The sequence below is a fragment of the Terrapene carolina genome, unplaced genomic scaffold (genome assembly GCF_002925995.2).
Source record: "Terrapene carolina triunguis isolate 2854851 unplaced genomic scaffold, T_m_triunguis-2.0 Scaffold136, whole genome shotgun sequence".
NCBI lineage: Eukaryota > Metazoa > Chordata > Testudines > Emydidae > Terrapene > Terrapene triunguis.
The window spans coordinates 4,484,188-4,510,456 of NW_020664487.1; the positions used below are offsets into that span (position 1 = coordinate 4,484,188).

The following is a 26,269-nucleotide window of genomic DNA, read 5'->3' on the forward strand; positions in this document are numbered from 1 at the left end:
GCAAAAGTGAAATATACTATACTGTGGTTGCCTGAGCTGAAATACAAAAAGTAAAGGGCATAAAGTAGATCAGATTTTTAAATTGCTCCGAAAGGTGTTACTTGTAACATAGGCAAGGATGTTTATCTTTCCGCAGTTATTCTTTTTAACTTGACAGCATTCCTTTCAGTAGCCTTAGATACACTGTCCTCCTACCATTGTCAGAAATGAGATTTTCAGTATAGCATAATTTGTTCACTTTGGAAGTGGAAGGAAGCCAGGTCCTTTCTTCTTGCACAGAACATTTAGCCTTCCATTAGCCATACAGAGAACTGATTAGAATGTTACCGATATTGAGATTCATGGGGAAATACACCTTCAAGATGTTTGTTTTAGCCTCCTTCTGATCCAATTGTAACTGTATCATTTCACAGTTTGTGTTAAAATCTTATATGATTAATTGTACTGATGGCACTTCTTGTGCTGGGGTGATTTCAAAGCACTATCCATATCTGTAACCGGGTCGGACATCTTGTGGCCAGAGGTCGCTCTGCGGCACCCTGCGAACAATTCCTCCCCCTCTAGCAAGGGGCCCTGAAAAGTTTGGTCTACACCACCAACTTATGTCTGTATAACTAAGCTGCTCATGGGGGTGGACTTAGGGTGACCAGATGTCCCGATTTTATAGGGACAGTCCCGATTTTTGGGTCTTTTTCTTATATAGGCTCCTATTATCCCCCACCCCCTGTCCCAATTTTTCACACTTGCTGTCTGGTCACCCTAGGTGGACTGCTCACTCTTAGCCTTCTCTGCTGTCCCCAAGCAGCCCCCTTTCACTGCAGCTTCCTGCTGCTTTTATAGTGGAACCGCCTGATTCAACCCAGCTGTGGCTCCTCCATAATCAGGGTTGGCTAGTCCTAAAGAGCAAGGCACCCTGTTAGAATATCCCATTGTACTGAACTGTTTAAATTGGTGATGTGTTTCTAAGTGCCAGAGGTAAAGGGTGCTTAATTCAGAGACCAGCTCCAAAAGAATTCCCTCTAGCTGGGGGAGCTGTTTTATCTAGAGTTCGGGATCATACCATGCACAGGAAGAAAGATTCCCTGCTGGTCTGCCAGGAGAGCCAGAGATGTAACTGCTGTGACATTTACAGGGGTCAGTGAGAATTCGAGTCAATATTAGGGTGTCTAACTGATGCCCTCTCTTGCGCAGAGGATTGGACAAGACAGCTGTTGGCCACATCTCATCAGCTGTGAGGGTGGAGACTCCAGTAATACCTTCCTCTTGTAGGTCCCAAGCCATCACCCATTAAAGTCAATAGGAGTCTTTTAGCTGACTTTATCTTTCGTAGCCTGACCCAACTCCCATTAAAGGGCATGATTTTGCTCATGCACACAGTGTGAATTGCCAGCAACTTCGTGTAAGTAAATGGAGTTACACCATGGTAAAACCAGCGTGACAGCAGAATAGGGTCCAAGGAGCTAGCGTGATGGTGTTGGTGAGGAATTAAGCACTAAGACTGGACAGCAGAGTCTTCTTGGAGGCCCTAAACCAAAGTCGATTGAGGTCAATGGAAAGACTCCTGACTTCAGTGGGCCTTGGGTCAGGCCCATAGTGAAGTCACTTTTTTCCCCCAGAACACCTTCTCTAAGCGGGGGTGCAGTTTATTTACTCTGCTTTAAGTGGAGCTTCTGTCCATCTAAGGTCACTATAAGTAGGTTGTAGTGCTTGGGTTTTTACAAAAAACAAGTAGTTGTATCAGTGAGCTGAGTTCTGATCCGACCTAAAGTAAAGTTTGCATGTGCTGCCCTTCCTCCAAAGTGAAGCAGCGGGACCTCGATAGAGAAAGGACACATTTCTGAGAAATTGTCAGCGTAAAGTGTTCTATAAGGTAGAATTTTGCTCTCTGCGTAATGAGCTGGCCTTGGTAGTTTTGCTTTTCCAGAGCATGCCTTCCACAAGGTTACATTCTTGGGCTTTTGTTCCTTCACTGTAACTATACAATTTCCTTTTTTTTTTGTTCTAAGTAAGCAACATTCTTGATGGTTAAACCCAGTGGTGTTTACTTTGATTGTGTCATTCCAATGGTGATGGTGACTAAAATTAGCTCAATGGGATGGGGAACTGTAACCTGCACTTTAAAGATGACAGGAGGAAGGCATGTCATGAATTTACTGCAGCAGATGAGTTGCAAATAGCATGTAGCTCTGATCTTGTTTTATTGATGCTTTTGTTATAAATCTGGCCATGGATATTAATGTTTCCATGGTCCTGTGCAATGGTATCAGTCCTGAATAATTGTTTTTTGTCTTTCCTCAGTAAAGCAGCTGGGTCGTGGGGTAATGGTTTTTCATGCAGATAGCTGGCCTGTATACAGTTAAGGATAGGACAGCATGTGCAATCCTTTCCTTTTAGGTCAGATCAAACAAGTGGCAGGAGCTTAGGTTTACGGCAATGTTTTTCTTTTATGCTTCTGTTTGGGGCCAGATTTTCAAAGCAGGGTATAACTGCAAAAACACCCATTGGCACAGAAATACAGGGAGTGAAATGTGTTAGAATGTGTGCAAGTACAGGTACAATGTGTGCGCATATTTTTGTGAGAATACTAGTTGTGCCCTGCTAATATAGCATTACATTTTCCGTTGTGCTCAGATCATCAGTAAGTGTTGCTCTTGCTATTTGCCTGGTAGCAATAACAAGAAGCATCAGTCACAATTCCTATAAAGTTATCCTATGCAAATAGATGCTTAGTAGGTATTCTGTTGACGCCATCTGGCATCAATGCAGCACACAGTCTCAAAGGAACAACCAGTTTAATCTTTCGCAGGTCTGTAGCCTTGAATTTCTGAGAGAGCTGCTGGCAGTTGTTCTGCAACTGGTGGTGTGGTTTACCTTGACTTTAGCTCATCTGACAAAGGTTTTTATTTGGCAGCTTCTCATTAGACCAGAAGTGATCAAATATTAATACACAAACACATACAAACAGTCTCTTCTTAAGATTAATTCTAAGTATTATTTACAGGCTGCTTCTCAACAGCTGAAACGTCATTAAAATAATGTGATTAGCTAAAGGGCTTCTCCATTCAGCTTGAGGGGTTCTCCAGTTAAAGTTTTAGTTCAGCTGTATAGGTTTTTTAAACGCCGTAGTTAGTGACTGATTTATTGAAGTTCCTGCTTTCCCAGAGTCGTCTTCTGGATTAGCCTGTGAAATACTGCCCATATGTGCTGAGCGCCACAGAAGAATAGCAGTGTATCTCGGGCGCTCCCTTCCCCTCTTCTGCATTCGGTGTTTTTGGTTTGTTTTTTTGCAGTAGCACCAAAGGCCTCAGTCAGAATCAGGACCCCTTAGCGTAGGGTGCTTCACAGACACCTAGGAAGAGATTGTTCCTGCCCCAAAGAGTGTAGGCCAAGATTTTGAAAAGTGATGAGTGATTTTTGGAGAGCAGGGGAATCCAGGGGACTTGTGCTTCTAAGTCACAGCCATGTTTCACAACCTTTTCGATACCGGGGACTAGCACCGGTCCACGGACAGGTTGTTGAGAAACGCTGATTTAAGGTAGGTCTACACTGCAGCTGGAAGCATGCCTCCTAGCCTGGGTAGACAGACACTCGCTAGTTCTGCTCAAGCTACTGTGCTAAAAATAGCAGTATGGATGCTGCAGTACAGGCAGTGGCACAGACTAGCCACCTGACTACAAGTCTGCCTGACTACTGGGTCTGTTCTCGGGTAGCTAGCCCAAGCCACCACCTGTGCCACTACAGCAACGGGTCCACATAAGTACTTTAGACACACAGACAGATAGACAGTGCTAGATTTTAAACCAGTTAAGTTGCCAGTACAGAATGGGAAGGCAGATGTGAGACCAGTGTCTCCAAATGTGCTTGGGGCCGCCCGACCTCCAACTGCCATAGCTTCCCCCGCACACGCTCCTGCCAACTGGCGCTGTCAGTAGCAGCAGCACTGAGGTAAGGCCTCAGCTTCCCAATACCCTCCCAGGACCGGCAGACAAATGCCAGGAAATGAAGACCCATCATCTTGCTGCCCCTTCCCTCTGGGTGCCCAGTGCTCCATAGCGCCATGCAGGAGCTGGGAAGCTAAGAGCGCTCATCTGGCCCACTCTCCAGCCTGGTGCACGTGGCTGGGATGGGAGGCATTAGGTCCCCTCACTGAGAGTGAAGAAAACTGTTGACTGACTCCACTTGCTCCATGGCTCCATGCAGGGCTCTGGGAAATACACTTATTGTGCTGACCTAAAACTTGGAAACTTGTGGTGGCTATTTATTAGTGCCAGAATGGGAGATACGAGAATTGAATTTAGGATCCCATGTGCTAAGCACTGTACGTTTCCTCCCCAGGAATTACAGTCTAAATAGAGAAGACAGCCAAAAGGTAGGAGAGAGGCAGTGATGCTATTTGTATTTTACTGAGGGGGATCTGAAGCACACAAAAATTGACATGCCCAAGGTCACACAGGAAATGTGTAGTAGAACAGGGAATTGAATCCAGGTCTTCTAATTTCTGGACCACTGATTTAGCCACAAGAAGGTTATCCTGCCTCTCTGGAAGGCAGCGTCTCTGCTATTGTGTTGCTGGCAAGCACATTCAGGCTCTGAGGACAGTACAACCATGATAGCCTTGTGCTAATACAAGAGGTAGGAAGTATAACTGGTCATCACCAAAACAGTCAAGCCGACGAGATATGTAGTGCTATCAAAGGCACATAGTAAACAAACTGACCTAATAGAAATAATATTTGTTCATTAATCTTTCACTTCCTGTAATCGGAGGGGAGGCTTGTAACAACAGTTGGTTTAAAAATATGTCCAGTGGAAGTGTGATTTTTCTCATTGACTGTGCCTAGAAGTTGAGTGTTAAAATGTTCGCTGTCTAATGACATCAGTGGTCAGATCAGAAGAACGTGTTCGATTTAGCGGCGCGCAGAAAAGTAGCAAGAATGGTTATGATTGTGATGTTTTTTTATGCTGTTTCTGCTGACGACATGGGTCTTTTTAGAAGCTGCTTGGGGGAGTGGTTCCAAATGGATTGTAAGCACCGATTTGCAGTCGTCCCATCATTTAACTTGCCGCAAATGAACTAAGAGAAGCTTTGCACACTGCTGCGAAGCTTATCATTAACATGTTTTCTGTTCCAGCTATCTCTTCACTCACGGTGCTTTCATTTTAAAGAGTAGGTTAAGGATAAATGGGCCTGAGCCACCAAAATGACACACCCTCCCAAACCTCAGGCCTTGAGCTTCCTCACCTAGGCTCTGACTTGTTAAAGCACTTGAACTGAAATGCATGTGTATCTTTATTCAGCAAAACACTTAGCCTCATAGAAGATCAGGGTTGGAAGGGACCTCAGGAGGTCATCTAGTCCAACCTCCTGCTCAAAGCAGGACCAATCCACAACTAAATCATCACATGTTTAACCTTAACCTTAACCTTTCCAAACTACTGTACCCCTTTCAGGAGTCTGATTTGTCTTGCGTAACTCCAAGTTTCACCTCATTTAACTACTTGCTTCCAATATCGGACATAAAAATACAAAAAGTATCTCAGCACACTATTACTGAAAAATTGCTGACTTTCTCATTTTGTTTATTTTAAATTTTACTTTGCACTGACTTTGCTAGTGCTTTTAATGTAGCCTGTTGTCAAACTAGGCAACTATCTAGATGAGTTCACGTGCATCCTGGAAGACCTCTGCGTAGCCCTGGTTGAGAACCACTGACATAACCTGTTCAGCAAAGCTTTAATGCACAGTCACAGCCCAGTCTCTTATTCTCAGTCCCAGTGCCCTGGACAAACTATTGCTCCGTTTTCCAGCCATCCCCTGATGGAATTATTGATTCTTACCCTCAGAGTCTAGCCAAGGGAATGTGCACATTCAGCCTGTCTGGAGCCTGAGGATCCGGGAGCCTGGGCTCCAGCCTGAGCCTGAATATTTACCCTGCAATTTTACAGCCTGAGCCTGTGAGCCCAAATCATCTGGCACAGGCCAGTCGTGGGTGTTTAACTGCAGTGTAGACATACCCTGAGAGTGAAATCTTGAAGTCAGTGGGATTTCACCCTCAGGTTCCTACTGTTGAGCAGAATACTTAAATCTGCTTTTTTTTCAATCTCTCTTTCTGGAGCAGCACTTGAAAAGGACTTCATAATGCTAATTAGGGATTCATATCATGGTTTCATGTTATCAATTGCTTGTTTTTTGAGCAGTATCTCCTCCCTTGCCTCTGTTCCCTAACCTTGGTACCAGTCTGCCAAATATGGAGCCTCCCCAGACTTACTGGGACAGATATACTTCTGGGTTTCTTTTGCCTACAAATTCAGTGAATTACCATGCAGTGCCTATAATCGCCCTCTTTTTTTTTTTTTTTTTTAAATAAAGTCCTGTTATTTCACAGTAACCTCAAAACTGCTAAGGGCAGCAGTAAATATAAAGGTCTAGATTGTCAAAAGGACTCAGCATTGGCCTATCTCGACTGCCACTGAAGTGGATGGTAAAAATCAAAATTAGACCAACACTGAGCATTTTGGAAAAGCATGTCAGAACGACTTGGTGTCCGACTGATTTGGGAGACTGCGTAGTAGGCCATACTACCAGCGTGTGCTGATCTCTGCACTTCCCATTGCTTTCCCACGCCCACGTTGTTCTTTTATTTGCCTCGCCCCTGCCAAAAACCGGCACAGCCCCAAGCGGAACAACGGTGGCAGCAGTCACGTGAAAATGGACGTGCTCCTCCATGAGATTTCCTGCTGCTGTCACTGGGGAAGTGCGGTGAGCAGGACTAGTGGCTCAGGTACAGGCCTGTCACGCAGGAGTCCCTCTTGGGCTAATTTAATAAATGCAGCAGAAGTGTGTGCAGTCCAGTGCTAAACCAAAGCCGGTGCTCGTAGATTTCTACCGCCAGGAAGATACTGGAAAGCAGCCAAGAGATGCTTTTTTTAATTAGACTTCTACTGCAGTGTTTTCCTACCTAAGAAGTCAGAAGTAATTGATTACATTGACTTCATTATTTAGCCTACAACTTACATTTTGTTGCCTAGACAATGCATGTTTTCTTGCGCTGTAGGTATGCTCACATCCGGTGTGGTGCAATTATGGGATGTAGGTGGAGAGATTAGAAGAATAACCTTCAGGCTCTAAGGAACTATTTTTAGTCTGAAGCTATAGCTATAGTTTCAGAGAAGACACATAAATGAGAATAACTCTGGCAGTTGGCTAATCAGGGAGAAGCTGGTTAGTAAAGTCCCTCTGGCACTCAGCTACAACGGTGATGAGCACAGTATAAGACCTTAGATACAGTCCCGACTTGTTTAAAGAACAATTACTGGAAACACATAAATAAAACATCTGAACCCCCATCAGGCTCCTGTGTGTTTTTGGCACTGGGGAGCAATAGCACAACAGATCCTTTGTTGCGTTTCTAGAAGCACTGCTAAGATTGTGACTGAAATCTCAACACTTCTTCCCTTACTGGTGTCTTAACCCTATGTCACCTCATCGAGCACTGCTCCTGTTTTTTAGGCTTTCCCTGTGCTTATGCTGACCGCAGCCAGTGTTCTTAAAAGCACCTTTGAGGACAGGCCTTCTGCTTACCCAACCTTAGATTGAATGCAAAGACCAGAATTTTTCTCCCTGTTTCTGATCAAATCAGAAAACACGGTTTCCACCTCTGGGGCTGGTAATCATCCAAAGTGATTATCCCCTTATGTAACAGTCAGCAGTGACTATTATTGTAAATGAAACCAACTTTTTGTGGCATTGGAAATAGGAGAAAATATGAAGAATGTATAAGTATTCTTTCTCTCTCTAATATGTACACACACGTATGCATGGGCACAATCTGACCCTGGGGTGGGGTTAGCTCTGTAAGCTAAACTTTAGGGCTTGTCTTCACTAGAAAATTACATTGAGTCAGAATATAGCCAGGAGGCATGTGTCATGTGTGATTCCTTCAGGATCTTCCCCTATCAGCACTTCCCGGTTCCTGGTATAACTCGAGAGTCACTGTTCGTTGTCCCTTGGCATCTTGTGTTCGGGTGTGAGATCCTGTCAACATAAAGGACATTGTCTTAGTGATGCACAACATAATCACCACCTGGCCCTTACATGCAGGGCCGGCTCCAGGCACCAGTGAAGGAAGCAGGTGCTTGGGGCGGCCAATGGAAAGGGGCGGCACGTCCGGGTCTTCGACGGCGATTCGGCGGCGGGTCCCTCAGTCCCTCTCGGAGAGAAGGACCCGCCGCCAAATTGCCGCCGAAGAATTAAGCAGCGCAGTAAAGCTGCCGCCGAAGTGCCGCCGATTGCGGCTTTATTTATTTTTTTCACTTCGCTGCTTGGGGCGGCAAAAAAGCTGGAGCCGGCCCTGCTTACATGGGTCAGAGTTCAGGTTATTGGGATTGATTCTGCACTGCCCAACACTTGGCATAGTCCTGTACCCCTGGGGAAAGTGAGTGCAAAATGAGTGTAAAGTCTTACTTGGTAGCATTTTACACCCACTTTACACTGTGGTACCATGACTACACAAGGGGCTGGGCAGTGGAGAATCAGGCCCCTTGTATTGTGATTATGCATATTCCTAAGTGATGGGAATAACACCTCTATTATGTGGCTAGTACAAGATCGATGGTGTCCTTAACAATTCATTCTCTTGCTATTAAAATGCCTGAGTTTTATAAATGACATAGTAGAGTAAGGTAGCTACATTGCTCTAAGTTTAACTGATTTTATTAGAAAAGTTTTGTTTTGCTTTGTTTTTTGAATAGCCTAAATTTTAACCTTGACACCACGAGTGAGGGTGATGAAGGAAAGGGAGATCTGGAACAAGGAAGGATGAAAGTTTTAGCAATATGATCCCACAGTGACTTAGGCAGTTTCATGTGTCAATTGCATGATTGTTTTTCAGAGAGTAATGGTCCATTTACTTTGATCCTGTTTGCTGTTCATGCCTTCAGGATCATTTAAAAAGGCACCTCCATCCCTAGGGAGCAAACATCTGCTTGGAGAATGTTTATCAGCATGTTGTGTCTCACCATAGATGGTCTTTCTGCACCCTTGATATTGATGGAAAGGTAGACATCTTAATACTTTCATCCACACACCAGGTACAATTGGCAACATTAAAGTAATTTGTACTGGTGTAGCTAGAATCATAGAAGTGTAGGACTGGAAGGGACCTCAGCAGGTCATAGAGTCCAGTCCCCTGGACTCAAGGCAGGATTACGTAATAACTAGACCATTCCTGATTCCTCCATTGCTGATGTGTAACATCACTGTAAAGGGAGGCACAGCAATGCGCCTTACCCCAGAAGTTGAGAAAACACTGGTTACAAATACTAACAAGCCTTTCAATGTTTGCTGTACCGATAACCTCCAGCTTGATACTCCCCAGAAACTAGTGCACAAACTAGTTTCAAATCCGCCTCGTTAAAGGTGGCTTTGCTAACTCTGTTGCACAGCCCCACTGGGAGCAATTCGCAGGTCCTGATTCCTGAGCCACTCTGATTTCCTCATGACTCCTCCGTGGGGAGATGGAATCACTCAGAGAGAGAGAGGGGGTTTGAGGTCTCTTACAGGTTTGATGTCCTGTGTGCTAAGGAGAGGGAAGCATGTTGCCAGGAAAAAGAGACCTGCAAAGCAGGTATTCCTTCATGCTGCTTGATCAGAGGCACTGAGTCTCTGAGCCTGCTCCTCCACCCAGCAGCAGGTCTATCCCTGTTGGATTCTCCTCAGGGCCAGCCTACAGGAAATGCTGTGCTTCCATGCACCAGTGGACCCTGCTCACTGCCTCTCCCCACTCCTTCCTGGCAGTGTAAAGGAAGCGGGGAATGGAGTCCATCAAGTTGGCAGTTGTTCTGATGGGATGAAACATTAATTGTGATGGCTTGATTAAGAAATAATGGATGTCTGCTTGGTTATGGAAGCATCAGGGGACACTTTAGTTGCACAGCTAAAGTACTACCTGCAATGACATCTGTAGCTTTCATAGGGTTTGGACTGTGTTTATTTTCATGTTTAAATAATGTGGCAGGAATAAGGGAAATGTGTCTATTATTAGGGTAAGGATGGGGGAAGAACAACAGTCCTTGCCTAACATCTGCTTCCTTTTAGATATAATAGTTATGTACAGTTTGTTTTTAAATATCTGGGATCACTATCACGTAGACACTTAAATACAAGTTGAGTTTTTGTTTTGTAACGTACATGAATTCATTGAGGGTAGGCATGGCTGTTCTTTAATGGATTAGCTGGTCTTGTCCCCTACATTTCCATCCTCACCTTGACATACACACCTTTGCATATCATCTGTAATTCTGCGCAGACCCTCACAGATAATATTCCATACTCACCTGCACATCAAATGAGAAATTCTGCTCGGTGGATTCACTCTGGCATGTGTTATGCCAACAGAATGCTGGGAGACTGTTAGTGAGTGAATCTGTTAACATGTGAAAGGGGGGTGGGGGAAAAGTGTGTGTTTCCAAAAGCCTTTTATTCATCCAAATGCAAACAGATTTTCATTGGGCTTCCAAAGGGCATGCTGGGGATCTCAGGGGGACACATCCCTGCCAATTGTCAAGAGTAGCTTTTGCTGAACCTGTGCCTCTCTGGGGGGAAAATGGTCTCTCTTGGGCTGAGACTAAACACAGCAAATCTCAGATCAAAAGGCAAATGGTTGAGAAGTTTTAAAAGCAACCGAAGAAGACTCCATCGGGGAGATGATTAGGCAGCACTAACTGTAGGCATCACTGTGGGCTCTACCTTAAATAAATAAATAAATCCTCCTGCAGCACATGAATGGAATAATCACCTGAAAAAACTGAAGGCTCAGGAAAACGTCTCATGATGTGATAATTTCTAAACTGTTTTCCAAATTATATATTTATAAAATTATAAAACTCCTGCAGCTCCACTACTGGATGGGTAGGTAAATAAATAAGTGTGTGATTGGTTGGTTCGTTCCCAGTGGTGGAGCTGCAGGAGTTTTGCATTACAGGGACCACAACAGGATAGTACAACAGTTGTGGGGGAGATGGGAGTATTGTGAATGTCAATCCTGCCATCTCTAGCAGGTTCACCTCGGCTTCCCAGAGGGCTTCGTGTGCGTTCTGGGGTGCAAAATGGGGATACTGATACTGACTTCCTTTGTAAAGCCCTTTTAAGATCTACTGCTGAGACTCGCTGTAGAAGAGCGAGGAGTCGCTATTAGAATGTGATTTAATAGGACTGCTTGCAGATCCTCCAAAAGTTTGGGATATGGGTTAATATCTAGAAGTTTGGATGCTTATCCAAAGCTAAGGAGGCAACATGCGCGGGAGACCTTTGATCCTCCAGCCTCGCTAGCCAACCTGTATTCGAGAACTGGTAAACTGGGTCTTCATTGGAGGAAGGGCCAGGGGCTTGCTCCCCCTTTCTGGTATGTCTGGGGGAGAATGGCAGGCGTTTGAACAGCTGCACGAGACATCTCCCCTTCTCTCGCTTCCGTGAATAGAATGGGACTTTTCCTCCTCTGCATCCCATGGGTACACATGAATCCCTCCCCATCTTTCTCCTGCTCTGCCATCCCCCACCTAGTCCTCCTGCTTCTCTCCTCTCTCAAATTCTCACTCATTGCTTTCTTCCCCATTTTTACCTCTGCTCCCTCTCCAGAGTTAATGTCTCTGGTCCCTGCACCCCTTCCCTCCCCAGAGTTGAGTGTGCCTTTGTTCTCCTCGGTCCCTTTAAGTCATGGAGGAAATAGGCCACATCTCTTTCCCACCCCCCCACAGGATAAGCCTATGGGTGGATGCTGCAGTTGTGCTGCACTATCTGCTTCTAACAACTGCTCCCATCCCGTTTGCCTCTTCGCTATTCTCTACCCTGCACTGAGACCACAGAGGGCATTAGGGAGAGTAGAGGGCAATTGCCAGCTAGCCTCCTGCTTGCTTCAGCACTCCACCCTAGGGGCTGGGGACCAGCAGAGCTGTTACAAAAAACTCCTGCAGTAGCTGCCACAGCTCCCAGTGGGTCAGTGAATGGGATGGCTCTGGAAAGATGGGGTTGGGGAAATCTGGGTTATCCACATCACAGCTTTGCTGCTAAAAGTCCTAGGTAGGCTAGTAGAGTGCTCCATCCTTCCATTAACGCTTTCACACCGTGCAAAGGACAAAGGAATATATACTATGCAAATACTGACTGGTTCTACAAAGAGGTAGAAATGGGCCATAGTCCCCATTGGTGCCATCCGATCCCGCAGAACGTAGGGTGTCATTTGTTAAGTCTCTAACCCTTATGGTTGCAATGAAAACTTGAAGGTGACCTGATGCAATGCTGTCTTCCTGAAACTAGAAGTTCAGAGAAACTATAACCAAAAGAGGCATGACCTGTCCCCATTAATCCAGTAGCATCTTGGCTCTCCACCCTAATGGTAGCATTGCTAACTGTTTTAGTGGGGGGAAATATCTGACTTCTTTTAGCTTGTGGGGGGAACGATACTACCACTGGGGGGGGGAGGGGGTTTCCCAGTCTTACCTCTGCTTGACAGTTGTGAGTGGGTCGGGGTGGGTCATACAAAGAACAGTGTACGTGTCTGCATTCCAGTAAATAAAATAACATGGCTATATTAGATATTGGCTGCAAAGAAGTGTTGGTGATACGTTCAGGTGGATGTTTTAAGATCATGGAAGTGTTACCGGAGGGGGGCTAAAATTGGATTAGTTTGATTATGTATTCATATTAATCTGCCTAATGAGAGAACCAATTTCCCCCCCCCTTTCTTCTCACTGCCACAGCTGAAGAATAAATTTATGAAGAAATTGCCCCGTGATGCTGAGGCCTCCAATGTGTTGGTTGGTGAGGTAGACTTCTTGGAAAACCCTTTCATTGCCTTCGTCCGGCTGCAGCAGGCAGTTATGCTGGGTGCTCTGACTGAAGTCCCCGTTCCTACCCGGTAAGAGAGCCTCCCGCACATGCAACATGAATCAGAAAAGTGTTTTCACCTTTAAAATAATGACACCATTCCAAAATGGAACTGTCTCCATTGCTTTCCATAATGTAACTTGCAGTGGATTTATATATTTTACCAAGACTATCAGAACTGAGCTAACAGATCACCCCTGCTGTTTCTCAGTCAAATTGAGATCTTGGATTTGTTGTAATATCTAATCTATAAAAATATGAATCTATGAATATACATAAACACTTATTAATGTAACACTAAAGGGACACTATTAACTTGAACTCTAGTTGGGGGCGGGGGGGGGGGGGGGGAGGAAGGAAGTACTACACTCATCCCTGAATTCCCTGGTATTTTTTCTGGTTTTATAAGTACATTTTCTTCCTCTTAAAAATGCTTTTCTCTCCCTTGTTGTTGTCTCAAAGAACCCTAACAAATAAATGGGGGACAGTGAAACTGACAAGATGCAAAGGGTGAAATCCTGGCATTATTAAAAAAAAGAAAAGTGCTATCCTGTATGAAAAGTGAATAAATTGGACAAAATCTTTCAATAATAGTCATTGTAGGGTGTTGCTTGTTATTACAAGGAGTGCGGAAGTGTGGTGGTGGTGGTGGTGGTGGTGTTTTTTGTTTTTTTTTTAAAGTAACCATGTCCCTTTTTGTGTTAGAAATTTAAGCCCTGATCCTGTAAATGTGAACATACTTAACTTCAAGTATGTGGATGAGCTTGCTCATATGTTTAAAATAAAGCATATGCATAAACATTGGCAGTATCAGGGCCATTAACTCACAAAATTGAATATATGACAGTTAAAGGTCTATTCATATGCATAACAATAGTCTTTAATTATGCAGTTACATACTACTTCTCTATGCAATATATGGCAATGTCAGTTTAAAAAAGTGTAGAACTTTAGATACATGTACTGCATTTTTTGTGTATTCTAGACAGAAACCATGAAAGTAATTAGTATTAAAAGTATATAGTAAAATGTACTTAAACTACCAATGAAGCATAATGAAGTTATAATGAAAAGAATTACAGGCTGCATACAGATTGAATTTCAGTTAAATCACAATGTTCTTTTTCAATTTCACCTCACTAGCAGAGGTGCTTCATTAATATATATTACTGTAATATATGTATTACTATATATATATATATACACACACACACTTACACACTTACTACTTATTAGCACCTGGCAACATTCGTGTTTTAATATCAATTTACAGATTTAGTTTACATTGATTGTAAATACTGAGTTTGAAATGTCCTGATAACTTTTAAAGTATTAGTGTGCCAATACTTATTTTTACGTGAACATTTAAATTTTTTTAATGTGCATCCATTCTATGATGAAAGTAAATATTTGCACAGTGCTGAGAAAGTTTGAGGATATATATAAAATATGAAACGTCATAAGAGGAGACATAAAGTACTTACATGAGCAAAGAATAACAAACTATTAAGGCACAAGATAAAACTGATATGGGAAGATAAGTTTGTCAAAAGTCCACAGGTCTAAAGTTTATAAACTTATATGACTAAGATTAGAAATACACCAGAATCAAAATGGCCCATATTCAAGTTAAATAACCATGGGTAAGTGGCAACTTGTCAGTAATTGTCATGAACTGGGCTCAAAGAGATTGACTTGTCTGATGTTCGGGTAACATGGTGCAGTGTGCATGTCTGAAATCTATTTCACTGGAGCATTAGAATGGAAATGCTAAGAAATGTTTGAGTATGTTTAATTTATTTATATTTTGGAGTATTTTTTAAAGAATACATTGGAAAAAAATAGGGTGGATTATTTTTAGCAATAACTGTTTTTGCTGTCTCAGCATTACTAGTTGCTGTACATTTCAGTACTTCAGTCACTAGTCTGATCCTGCTTTTCTTTTTTAATACATGTCTGATTGTTTCTCAGTAGAGGTAAAATTAGACATCCTTTGTTCTGATAGTGAGAGCCGAGAAGTTGGATGTAGAAAAGCTTAATAACCTCATGAAATTATTCCAGAGTATTATTGAAAACAATACATCCTTCCATGTTAACATTTTTTCCAGGAAATATTATTATCCATTTGCTGTCCTCCAAACCAAATGTTAGCTGTAATCAGAGTAGGGAGGCTCATTAACGTGCTTCTGTGAGGAATGAAGAGCCATTTGCAGTGGTTGCATCCTGTGAAATCCAATAAAGGAAATCCCAGAAGGGCCTACAGTGGCTATGATGAACTACCTCATCATTCAGTCATTTGTTTTAATCTCCCTGTGCAGTGAACATGTCTGCTGTAAAGTGTACTTCAGAACTCGCAGATCCTAAAAGGTGCAATAGGTGGAACCTTTTCTGTGTTTTTTTTTTTTTTTTTTTTTAATTTAGGTTTCCCTTGTTCTGTTATCTGATAAAGACCGCAGCCAAAACTTTCAAATGTAGGTGCTCAAACTTAGACCTCCTCAAGCCATATTTAGTCTCCTACATAAAGTGGCCTAATTTTTTTGAGGAGCTGGGCTGCAGTTGTGCTGACACAGCAATGTAAGCCTAGGGTTAGTGGAACTCGAGTCAGCTGACCGGCATCAGGGAACCCCAGGCTTGAGCGTCTTCATCGCGTTTTAACCTTAGGTTAAGGATTTTCTGACCCATCTTGAACCTAGGGCACTGGTGTCCATACTGCAGTACACAGACCCGAGTCAAAGTAACCCTATCTGGGCTTACATTGCTGTACAAACATACCCTCACTGACTTCAAGTGTGGGTACGGATTACTGCAGCCTAAGACCAGTTGGTGATTGCAGTGGGAGCTGCAGCTGCTCAGTGCCTCTAAAAATCAGCCCACTTCTATTTAGGAGGCTAAACATGGAGTCAGAAGCCTAATTTTAAGCTCCCAGATTTGAAAATGTTGGTGTAGAACTGTGAGCAATGGTTTATTTGGGGTGTCTGTATAATTTTGTAGTGTTATAATTGGAAATTTATTTACCAGGTGACCCACTCATTGCTTCTTATGCTCTTAATTAATTAGCCTATTTTTCTTGAGCATCCATAAATATGCTGAGTGCTTCATAGACACAAGTGTAAACCCCAAGGAGTTTACAATCAAGGATGCTGCCTCATCCTGCTCCAATGATCTTGATGGGAGCTGGATCCTGCTGTATGGGCATAAACTGAGGTCTTACTCCAGTAGAGAAGGTCATAAATAACCTGGGGGAAAGCGAGGGAAAAGAAAAAGTTCCTAGTAATAAGATGACATAACATGGCTACTCAGAAAAGTATGTTAGACATCTTGGTGCTTCCACTTTCAAAGCAAATTTAATCTTGATTCCCATGGACAACATATCAGCTGTGACTTTTCAAGGGGGTGGGGCGGCATTTGTAGAGGAGGAGGATGCAAGCACCAGCATCTTATGGTTTAGAGGTAAGCTTTGCACTGAGCTCTCCACAGGGTGAAAGGCTAATATTCTGTGCACCCCTTCATCCTCATTCCTTTTCTTCATGTTGCTTTGGAAATGTAGAACAAACACATTTTACTGTATGGGTTATTTAGACTGTATCAGGCAGACTGATGTCTCTGTAGTCCCTTTTTTATTGCCTCTAATTGTTGTTTGGTTTTGATTTCAGAATAATGTTTAGTTACAGAGCAGCTGATGCTTAATGGAAATCTTTGAAAGATTTTTCTATTTAAAAATCATTCTGCCTAGGCTTCGTTACTAAGAATATTTCCATGAAAACAGAATCTTTGTTTAAAAGAAAGAAGCAAGAGCCCATGAGCTCTGACTGAACAAAGACCCTGTTCTTATGCCATCTTACCTCCTTGGCATTAAAAAACAGGGGAATTGAAATCCAGATGAGGAACTGTAAGTACAGCTGTTTTGCAATAGAATGTTTTTCAAAGTTTTCCATGAGGCATCATCAGCCCTTCACCCTGTGCCGTGTCTGCCCATTACAGATTGGATTTCCCAGGCTTTTAAAATCGTGTCTATTCTGCTCATTTTGGTCTCTAATAATTAATTTTAAGTCTACAGTGCTAGGAATTTCTCACTTTCACAAGCACTTATTTACCACATTTACGCTAATGACTTGGGTGGGTCTTAATGAAGCTTCTAGACTAAAATTCTGCAGATTACTTTGAGCTCTCCCCCATCTGCAGCATTAAGATGGGAGAGAAGGTAAAGAAACACCAAGAGAGGAGTTTTAAGGGTATGTGGGCAGGGTTTATCAGTACAGAACTGCATAGTCGAACCTGTGATTCTGCACCATTATTATGCCTTGAAACCTCAACTGAAATTTAGTGACTTGTCCAAAGTCACACAAGAAGCTTGTTGCAGTTGAGCCTTGATCTCCAGACTCCCAGTTAATTGGTTAATAACGAGATCATCCTTTTCTTTGGTCTGATTTTTTTTTTTTAAGTGTAGACACAATCTGTGTGTCTTGCTCATTGTTCAGGATATCAGCCTCGTCCCAATGACTGCGGCTCACTGGAACTTTTTCCAGCTTTGGGGCATTCTCTGGGGAATCCTAACTCTTGGCAACAAGGGTTTACATTTCTCAGTCTCTGCTTCTGTATAACACCAGGCAAGCAACCGGCTGGGTGGCATGTTGACAAGGTGCCCAAACAGTGAATCATCATGTGTGGTGAAGGAGGGAAAAACAAAAGACTTCACCTGTCTGGAGTCTTCATTTCCTTCTCCCATAGATCAATAACAAATAGTGCCCCAGCCATCAAGCAGTGTCCAGTCCAGCGTCCATCGGTTTCTGATGGGAAAACTAACCCAGCTGGCCTTTCCCTTCCGCTAAGGAGGCATGTGCAATCACTTTGTTGATCAAGGGAACAAGATAAATAGCAACAGCGAAACAAACCAGAAAACACCACCCTTTTCTGAAGTAACTGCCTTTAACCCTTAGAGAAATCCCGGCGTTGGCTTTTTCCTGCTTTGAGGGGAGAGGGGTTCTCCCCATGTGTGGGCAGCCCTGGCTTTCACCCTGTGATACTTCCTACTCTGCCACGGTTATTTGTATATGGAGTGCCCTGCCTCCTGGATTAGCAGCTACCGCACAGGGATTGCAGGCAGGCTTGGCCCTAGGACAGTGTGGCTCACTCATGCCTCAACCCAGTGTGGGGTTTCTACACCTCCTCACAAGTACATTTCCCCCCCAAATTGAGCTCTGATGCTTGTTTATGCCATTTAGTAGAGATTTCGGTCCACATTCTTTAGCATGAGCAGGCATGGCACCTGACCTCTCATGTATCCCTCCAGCAAACTGGGTTTAATTTCGGCACCAAAATCTCTGGAGTTGACTCCCACTGAGATGGATGAGGATTGTGTCCATTTACACCAAGCTGAGTTTGGTCCTTAATCTCTTGCTAGAAAGCAGGGCAGTAATATGGCTGTGGTGCCTTTCTTTGGACCCTTTTCCATTGGCTCATTACAGAAGCAGCTTTTCCTCTCCTGGAATTGACACCTCCTCATCTATTATTGGGAGTGGACCACATCCACCCTGATTGAATTGGCCCTGTCAACACTGGTTCTCCACTTGCGAAGTAACTCCCTGCTCTCCATGTGTCAGTATATAATGCCTGCATCTGTAACTTTCACTCTATGCATCTGAAGAAGTGAGGTTTTTACCCACAAAAGCTTATGCCCAAATAAATCTGTTAGTCTTTAAGGTGCCACCAGACTCCTTGTTGTTTTTTTAGGTTGTTGAAAATTATTGTCGTTTGCAATAATTCCCATGCTCTGCTAAGTCAACTGAAATCCTAAAAACAGATCTCCTGTCTTGTCTTCTGTTGCCATGATTTAAGGGAGTGGATTGGTAACTGGATAACAGCATCTTTCATATCAAGATTGCATTGGATGCCAGATTGGCATTGTCTGGCTTGCATTGTCTCAAATCAGTTCCTGTGAAACAGGTGGCCATATCACAAAACTGCCATCAAAATGAATGGGCATTCTTCTCAGCCAGTAGTCGGGCCTGGGGATTGAACTACCCTTCCATGGCTCAGCTGTGACCCCGATCATTCATGGGTGAGCTACAGGGGCAGGGTGAATGTAGGAAGCTGGCATTCCTGCTGCCCGGACTGTGGCTGTTCGTGGATAGGCAGCTGTCAGTCTGGCACCTTTTAAAAATAAAAACATGGCCACAAGACCTAGATAACAGGTCAGCAGGTTGTATTTGTTAGCACCTCAGCTTTGGCAGCCTGAGCTTGCTGAATGCTACTCTCGCCCATTCAAAATACACGAGCAGTGATTAGAAGCAAAGGCAGAGAAGGTAAAGAGCAATGATTTCATATTGAAGATATTATCCAGTAAGTGTGTACATAGTAATAAGCAATTGTTGTCTAACAGGTAACAAATAAAGGATTAACGCTTAGTATATTGTAGATAGTGATCCCTGCAGTATGTGTAAGTTAAAAATATAATCCACTTACATGAATATCTGCCATGAACAGTGGCTATGGAGCATTTACTATCAGCAAGGCTGTGTTGTGTATCCCCACCAGGAACACAAGGCATGCCAGGCTCAATCAGTTTAGCTAAATTATTAAGAGCTAAAAGCTGATTTAAAAGAATAGTTTTCCTTCACACATGAGTAGCTGTCCTGGATGCTGAATCCTACAGATACTTGATCCCCAGAGAAGCACTGATAAGCAAACGCAGTGCAGTGTGTTTCTGAGCTCTGTGGGATTGATGGCTCTAGAAAGGAAATATTAGATGTTTTCAAGGATATTGTTTTTAATAAATAATTTAAGAAATTAAAACACTTTCTTCCCGTCACAAATGCGCCGCCCCCCACTGCCCTTCTAGCTCACCTGGATGCCTGCTGCTCTCCTAAGGTGACCTCAGGAGGCTGGTCTGGCTGATGGATGAGGAGAGTCGCGGTCCCACCCTTTTTGGGAGCACGGGGGAGCTCTGAGGGATAAGGGAGTGAGCAGTCCCTGCACCCCTCCCGGAGCACAGGGGCTAGAACTCTGCCTTGCTTGGGTCACACAAATTGAGGGACACTCTTTACATCCCTTCCCCAGCCATTGCAGCAATGACACTCATCATTGACCGGATTAGTTAGGAATAGGAATAATGTTGGCAAAGTATTTAATGTAGCTGTGCTTCTAAGGGAATTTAGCAGCTGGAAATAAAAAGGGGCCAGCACTATGTGACCAGCCAGACCATTAGCAAGGGCTTTCCAGACTTCCAGGGGTCTGCAGAGCCCAGTTTGGGAACCTCTAGGCTATATCACACTTGGACAGCATCTGCACGTGATCAGTCCATGTTCCTGGTCTCTGAGCATTTGAGGAGTATTACATTCTAGCAGCTGCCTGCACCTGGCTCATGAATTAGGTTGCAGGGGTTGCTGCTGGTTGCTAGACCCCTCTGTGTAGCACCATCACAGCACTGGTTTGATGAAGAAAATACAAAGAAACCTGATTGATATCTGAGCCAAGGTGTCTGTGTGTAGTGGTGACCTAGGTCTTTAGAGGAAAGACTCCGAGGACCACATAACTGAAGGAAGAATTGGATCCCCTAATTTGCTAGGGTAGCAAGTTTTGATTAACTGAAGTGTGTGAATCTCAGAGGAAGACACACACTAGTTATGCTGTTGACGCAAAGGCCTAGTCTCATTCCTCCTATGGGCCAATGGCGTGACTATGAAGGGGGCTGAGCTCCCGTTGAAATCAGTGGGAGCAGTGGTGACTCTGCAATTCTGAAAACCCAAGCTTAAAATAATGCATTTTGCAAATTTTCCTAGATTCCTCATATTTTGTGCAACTTTTACCTGAATTTACTATACACTGAAACAAGATTCACCTTGTTTTTTTGATGAAATACAACTGCGTTGTGGGTTTAGAGTGAGGTCTTCAAACGTGCCCAGTGCTGGCCTAAATCTGGTCCCGTTGAAGTCAATGAGAGTTTTACCACTGACTTCAATGGGAGCAGTTAGGTCAATGCTGATTGCTTTTCAAAATCTCACTCTTAATATCTGATTACATCCTGTGTGTTTTACAGGGAAGTGGAATGGATTGCATCTCTAACTACTACAGTATGATCCTTGTAAAGATGAATCTCTGTGTTCACGCCGTTTATTGATTGTAGACGAATTTATGGTACAATGAGTAAATGATACAGTTTGCTATCCTGGATGGTAACGATCCATTTGTTTTTGGTCAGATTCCTATTCATTTTGCTGGGTCCGAAGGGAAAAGCGAAGTCCTACCATGAGATCGGTCGATCCATTGCCACTTTGATGTCCGATGAGGTAGGCATATTTGCATACAATGTCCAATTGTTTTCTGTTGTTGTTTCATCAACCTAGATGGTAGCCATCCTCTTCTTTTGCTGTATAGTAACTTTTTGGGTTCCACATATCAGTACCATACACGAGGCTGCTTTGGATGGCAAATTGGGTGATGGATCCATGAGTGCTGACTTTATGTACAGCTGAGATATCAAATTCTGATTATCTTTAAATTCCTTTTCTTAATTATTTAATCTGCCTCCACACTTCTGTAAATGTGTAGAACTAGAACGTGTTTCTTTCCTGCATCTTTCCCTGTAATCTGTAATTCTTTCAAATACATTGGAGTTAATTTATAAACTGATTTTTTTATTCACATTCCAAGATCACAGGTACCCCACAGCAATTCTGACAGTGCATCTTATTGTCGAAATAGTTACACCCACCATGTGTTGCCCTGTGTCCCAGGGCACTGCTTTAACTAATAATTGTACATTACCCCTTTGTACCTAGTAATTACTTTCTAATAATACACACCAATAATGTGACATGATGCTATCTACATTAAGTTAAACATGCTTCTTCTCAGTGTCTCTTGGGCTCTGCACAACTGTATCACCAACATCTTAGCATTTTCTCTTTCTTCTTGTGCTCCTTTGTTCTCTGACAATTCCCTTGGTTTCATTCACGCACTTCAAACTCTGTCTTTTATTATATTCCGCCCCTGTGCTCAGAACAGTCTCCTAATTTCCCATGCACCAAGTGCCCTCTCTCTCATTCCTCCAATGCCTCTTTAAAGTCCACTAGTTTTCAAGTACTTCCATATGCTGATCTCCCCCCAACCTGAATTGTCATTCTGAAAGGTTCAAAATATGTTTATGAAAATAAATCTTAGTATTCTTTTGTCTCTCTTTAACCACTGGCTTCAGCCTCACTCGTTTACTTCCAGTTGGCCCACTAAATTACTTCCCTGTGTTGCAGGGACCTTTGACACTGGTGCACCTCAGTCCCTTCTATTCGCTCCTATGGCCCACAGTAGTTTAGTCTCCTGTGGGCTGTAATACTCTGGTCTAGTTTCGATGGCTGGGTTTAGTGTGTGGATGCTGGGTGGTATTGGTGGCCTGTGGTATACAGGAGGTCAGTCTAGGTGATCTGGTGGTCTCTCTGGTCTTAAACTCTCTGACTCTATCAGTAGAGGTAGCCAGAAGACATTTAATTAAAAATGCTGAATAAAATGTTGAAGTTGTTTCTGTTTCATAGTCAGTTCAGAACTGACTCTCCCCCCCCCCCCCGTTTTTTGTTTTGTTTGTTTTTCTTTTTTTTTTTTTTTTTTTTTTTTTTGTTTTTGTTTTGTTCCCCCCCCCCCCCCCCTTTTTTTTTTTTTTTTTTTTGGGTTTCTTGACTTTTTAAAATTGGATGACTTTTCCCCGACCCCACACAAAGCATTACTGAAATCTGTTGAAACTTTTTGGCTACTGAAAACTGTCTTTGTGGCAAATGAAAAATTTTGCTAACATTTTTCATAAAAATGTTAAAAACAAAGCATGTCAAGAAAGTCGTGTTTTTTGGTGAGGGGGGGCTTTTTTTTTTTAAGGCCATTTTTGTTTTAAAGTCTTTTTGTTCAAAAAACATTGGCCAGCTTTGCTCTGAGGTTCATATCTGATTGGCCCAAGCACCACTGATATTTTTTTTTTGTAGTGTATTGAGCGTATTAAAGCTTTTCTGAAAGATCTGTTGTAAGTCTTGGCTGTAGAAAATAGTAAAACTCTTGCTGCATTGAGATTTTTGCTTCTCCTGCAGGTGTTCCATGACATTGCCTATAAAGCCAAAGACAGGCAGGACCTGATTGCTGGAATCGATGAGTTTCTGGATGAAGTCATTGTGCTTCCACCTGGGGAGTGGGACCCTGCCATCAGGATAGAGCCCCCCAAATCTCTCCCATCTTCTGATAAAAGGTAACAGCAGGGAGTAGCAGGGCTCATGTCAGTAACAACAGAGTAGGATATCCTGGGCCGGCTTGTTAACTAGAGAAGATGAAGGGAGTGCGATAAGTTGAACCCAAGAACATGTGTTACATTAAAGCAAGTGATGTTTATGTAGGCAGGGCTGACTCCCGTTCTCAGTTATATGAGAGTGCAGGGCAACTGGGGTTGAGTATCTTGAGGAAAACATGCTTGGCCACGTAAGTTGGATCCACAGCATTTACTCTCCGAGCTTGAGGAACGAAGGCAGGTGAATGAGGCTTGCAAGTGCAAACAGTGCAGTGGAAGGGGAGGGATGGGAAGGGAGCAGAGGAGTTGTCATTTTTTCCCCTTAGTATTGAATTTTCCACATGAGACGGTAGAAGAGAATGTGCCTGAAAGCAGTGTCTGAGAATGTTGAGTTATGCTATAATTTCAGGTCTTTGCTAATAACCCCGTGGGGAATGTCCCTGCAGCACTGTGCTTGTACCAGCACTTCTTTGGGAGAATCTGTGTGTCCTAATACAGCAAGCCATTTGTAACTGTAGTTAAGCTCAATATTGAATTTTATTTTACAACTTCCAGTATGCAATAAGTTAATCCCTTATCTGCAGCATGCCAGTCTGGCTGCTTGTATAGCAGCAGCATTCTGTGTTTTTATGTGCCACCACTTCAAAAAGGACATGACATATAAGGCTTATGTGATGGAGCTGGGTATAGATTTTTGTCCTATAGTGTGGAACATAGTGAATCCTCAGTGTGACTTGTCTTTCTGCATAGGAAAAACATGTATTCGGGTGCGGAGAACATACAGATGAATGGAGACACGCCTCATGATGGGGGCCATGGAGGTGGGGGCCACGGTGACACTGAAGAACTACAACGAACTGGCAGGTCAGTGATGAATTCTCTGATTTGTTCAGCATGATGGTTTGCCCTTTTAGCCCCTTTTACTTTGCATCTTATAATATTGCTATGCACATGACTATCATTTTCAGAAGTGACCTGTGATTTTTGGGTGCCCAGCTTGAGAACTTTTAAAGGATCCCAAGCACCAGCCCTCTGTAACTCAGACCCCTTCAAGGTGTCTTAGATTGGAGACTCAAACAATGAGAACCCCCAAATTGCTAGTCATTTGTGAAATGCTTGGCCTATGAATGTGTGAAATTACGCTGATGGTTATGAAGTGCGTACATCCTAAATAACGATTCTTTTCCATTCGTATTTGTGGAAATGTTTTAGCTGTTTGCAAGCTATCACAAGTTTATAAAATAAATGTTCAAAGCCATCAATTGTCAATAAAAGAGAGATCCTGTTTCCTGACATTCCCATTACAATGTAGAAGAGCCCAAAAGAGAGATTTAATAGAACAGAAACAGAGAAGATAATGTCGCATGAGGCCGGATTCCCTGTTCTGTTACTTCGGTTTCGTGCCAGTGAACTCATTGGTTTCGATGGAGTTATGCTGGTATCAATCTAATGTAGCAGAATGTAGAATTAGGCCTGGTTCAGTTCAGCAACTCAGTCAGTGTAGTGTTTTACTGTAATTGAGATGTGTAGCTCAGGGAGATATCTAAAACTATTCTCTTTTCCCACTCACTAGACTGTCAGACTGGATGGGAAGCTGAAGTAACATTCCTCAGTTTTTGAGATGATGGTTCCAGGCTACTACTATTTCTTAGTAACATGGTGCTTTATAAAGTGCTGTGAGATCCTAAGACTATTCCCAAATATAAAACTTTGCTGAGATATAAAGTTAAGGTTATAAGTCAGATATCAGTTAAAACATTATTAGAATGTTTGCAGGTTTTAAAAAAAAATAAAGCTGAAAGCCTGCAATTACAAGTTAGAGTTAATGTTCCTTCTAAGAAAGGCAAGAAATTCATGTTGTCATAAAGAACCATAACAGTAATCCTGTGTGCCTGTCTATCATCATATCTCTTTAATGTGCTGTGTCTGAATCGCCTGAGAATGTTACAGATTTGTTATCTTCCAATCAGTAAATAGTTTGGAAGGTAGATGGGTCAAATGCAATTATTCCAATGAGGTTGTGGTGTTGGTGGACTATATGTGAGAGGATAAGAAGTGAAATTTGTGTTTCTCATGCTGACAGTGGGTGATTGATGCCAATGGGCATCGATACCAAAGTCACTCATGTAGTGTGAAGTTACTTACCCTGTCCTCTGTACAATGCCTACCGGAAACGTATACAAACCAAATTCTATTCTGTTCACATTCTTTTTAAATAATCAGGCTTCCTATTGCTTGAGTTTCCCTTGCCGTCCAAATCAAGGAGGAGCCATTGGACTTGTGATCCCCTCTTACCGTTTTACTCCCAATTCTACTTCTGGTGAATATTTTGAAGCATTTTCCGTTTAGCAGTTATCTGACTCAAACACCCATCGATTTATGCCTTGTGTAGAAATAACTGCAGTGACCCATATCCTTTCAGATTGCATAGCCCCTCGTTTTTGATGATGTCCCTGATTAGTTCCTCATCATGGTAAATGTTATTGTAAGACTTTTTTTTTTCACCTTCTTCTTCTCTTGCCTAATCTTATTTCCTCAGATTTTGTGGTGGTTTAGTCAAAGACATAAAGAGGAAAATACCTTTCTTCGCCAGTGACTTCTATGATGCTTTAAATATCCAAGCTCTTTCAGCCATTCTCTTCATCTACCTGGCCACAGTGACCAATGCTATCACTTTTGGAGGTCTGCTTGGTGACGCTACGGACAACATGCAGGTTAGAAATCATTTCGAACTCATACAAACAATGTAGGCCCAATTTTCCTCATTTCAGGGAAGCAGATGGGCCATGTATAAAGAATGCTTACTTAGCACAAGATTTATCCTGCTGCTCTAACTAAAATTGCCCTCACTTCTGTGCCTGTTATTGTACTTCTGTTCTTTTAGCAGTTGCAGATGCAGTTATATTAAATTGTGTTCGAGCAATAGGCAAGAGAAAGCGGGGAGGCCATTACTGTATCAAAATTACTGGTGCTCTTCAAGTGTGCTAACTGTTTTTGTGCATTATTTAATTTGAACTAGGTGTATTAATTCTGATTCACACTTTCCATGTCATCAGAGCTTAACAGGGCATGTTCTGCCTGATGCTTAACTTTGTTGGGTCTTCTGTCTGTCTCAAAAAACCACTGCTGTG

At 42.8% G+C, this 26,269-nt stretch overlaps 1 protein-coding gene across 2 annotated transcripts in view; it reads left to right on the forward strand.

The window, feature by feature from the left end:
• Positions 1-26,269, forward strand: part of SLC4A4 (solute carrier family 4 member 4) — a 246,793-nt gene that overhangs the window by 153,383 nt on the left and 67,141 nt on the right. For both annotated transcript variants that reach the window (XM_026653263.1, XM_026653265.1), the window contains 5 exons: positions 12,757-12,914; positions 21,081-21,168; positions 22,948-23,102; positions 23,889-24,002; positions 25,678-25,852. In XM_026653263.1, the coding sequence (XP_026509048.1) occupies positions 12,757-12,914; positions 21,081-21,168; positions 22,948-23,102; positions 23,889-24,002; positions 25,678-25,852 (690 nt within the window). The remainder of the gene's footprint in view (positions 1-12,756; positions 12,915-21,080; positions 21,169-22,947; positions 23,103-23,888; positions 24,003-25,677; positions 25,853-26,269) is intronic.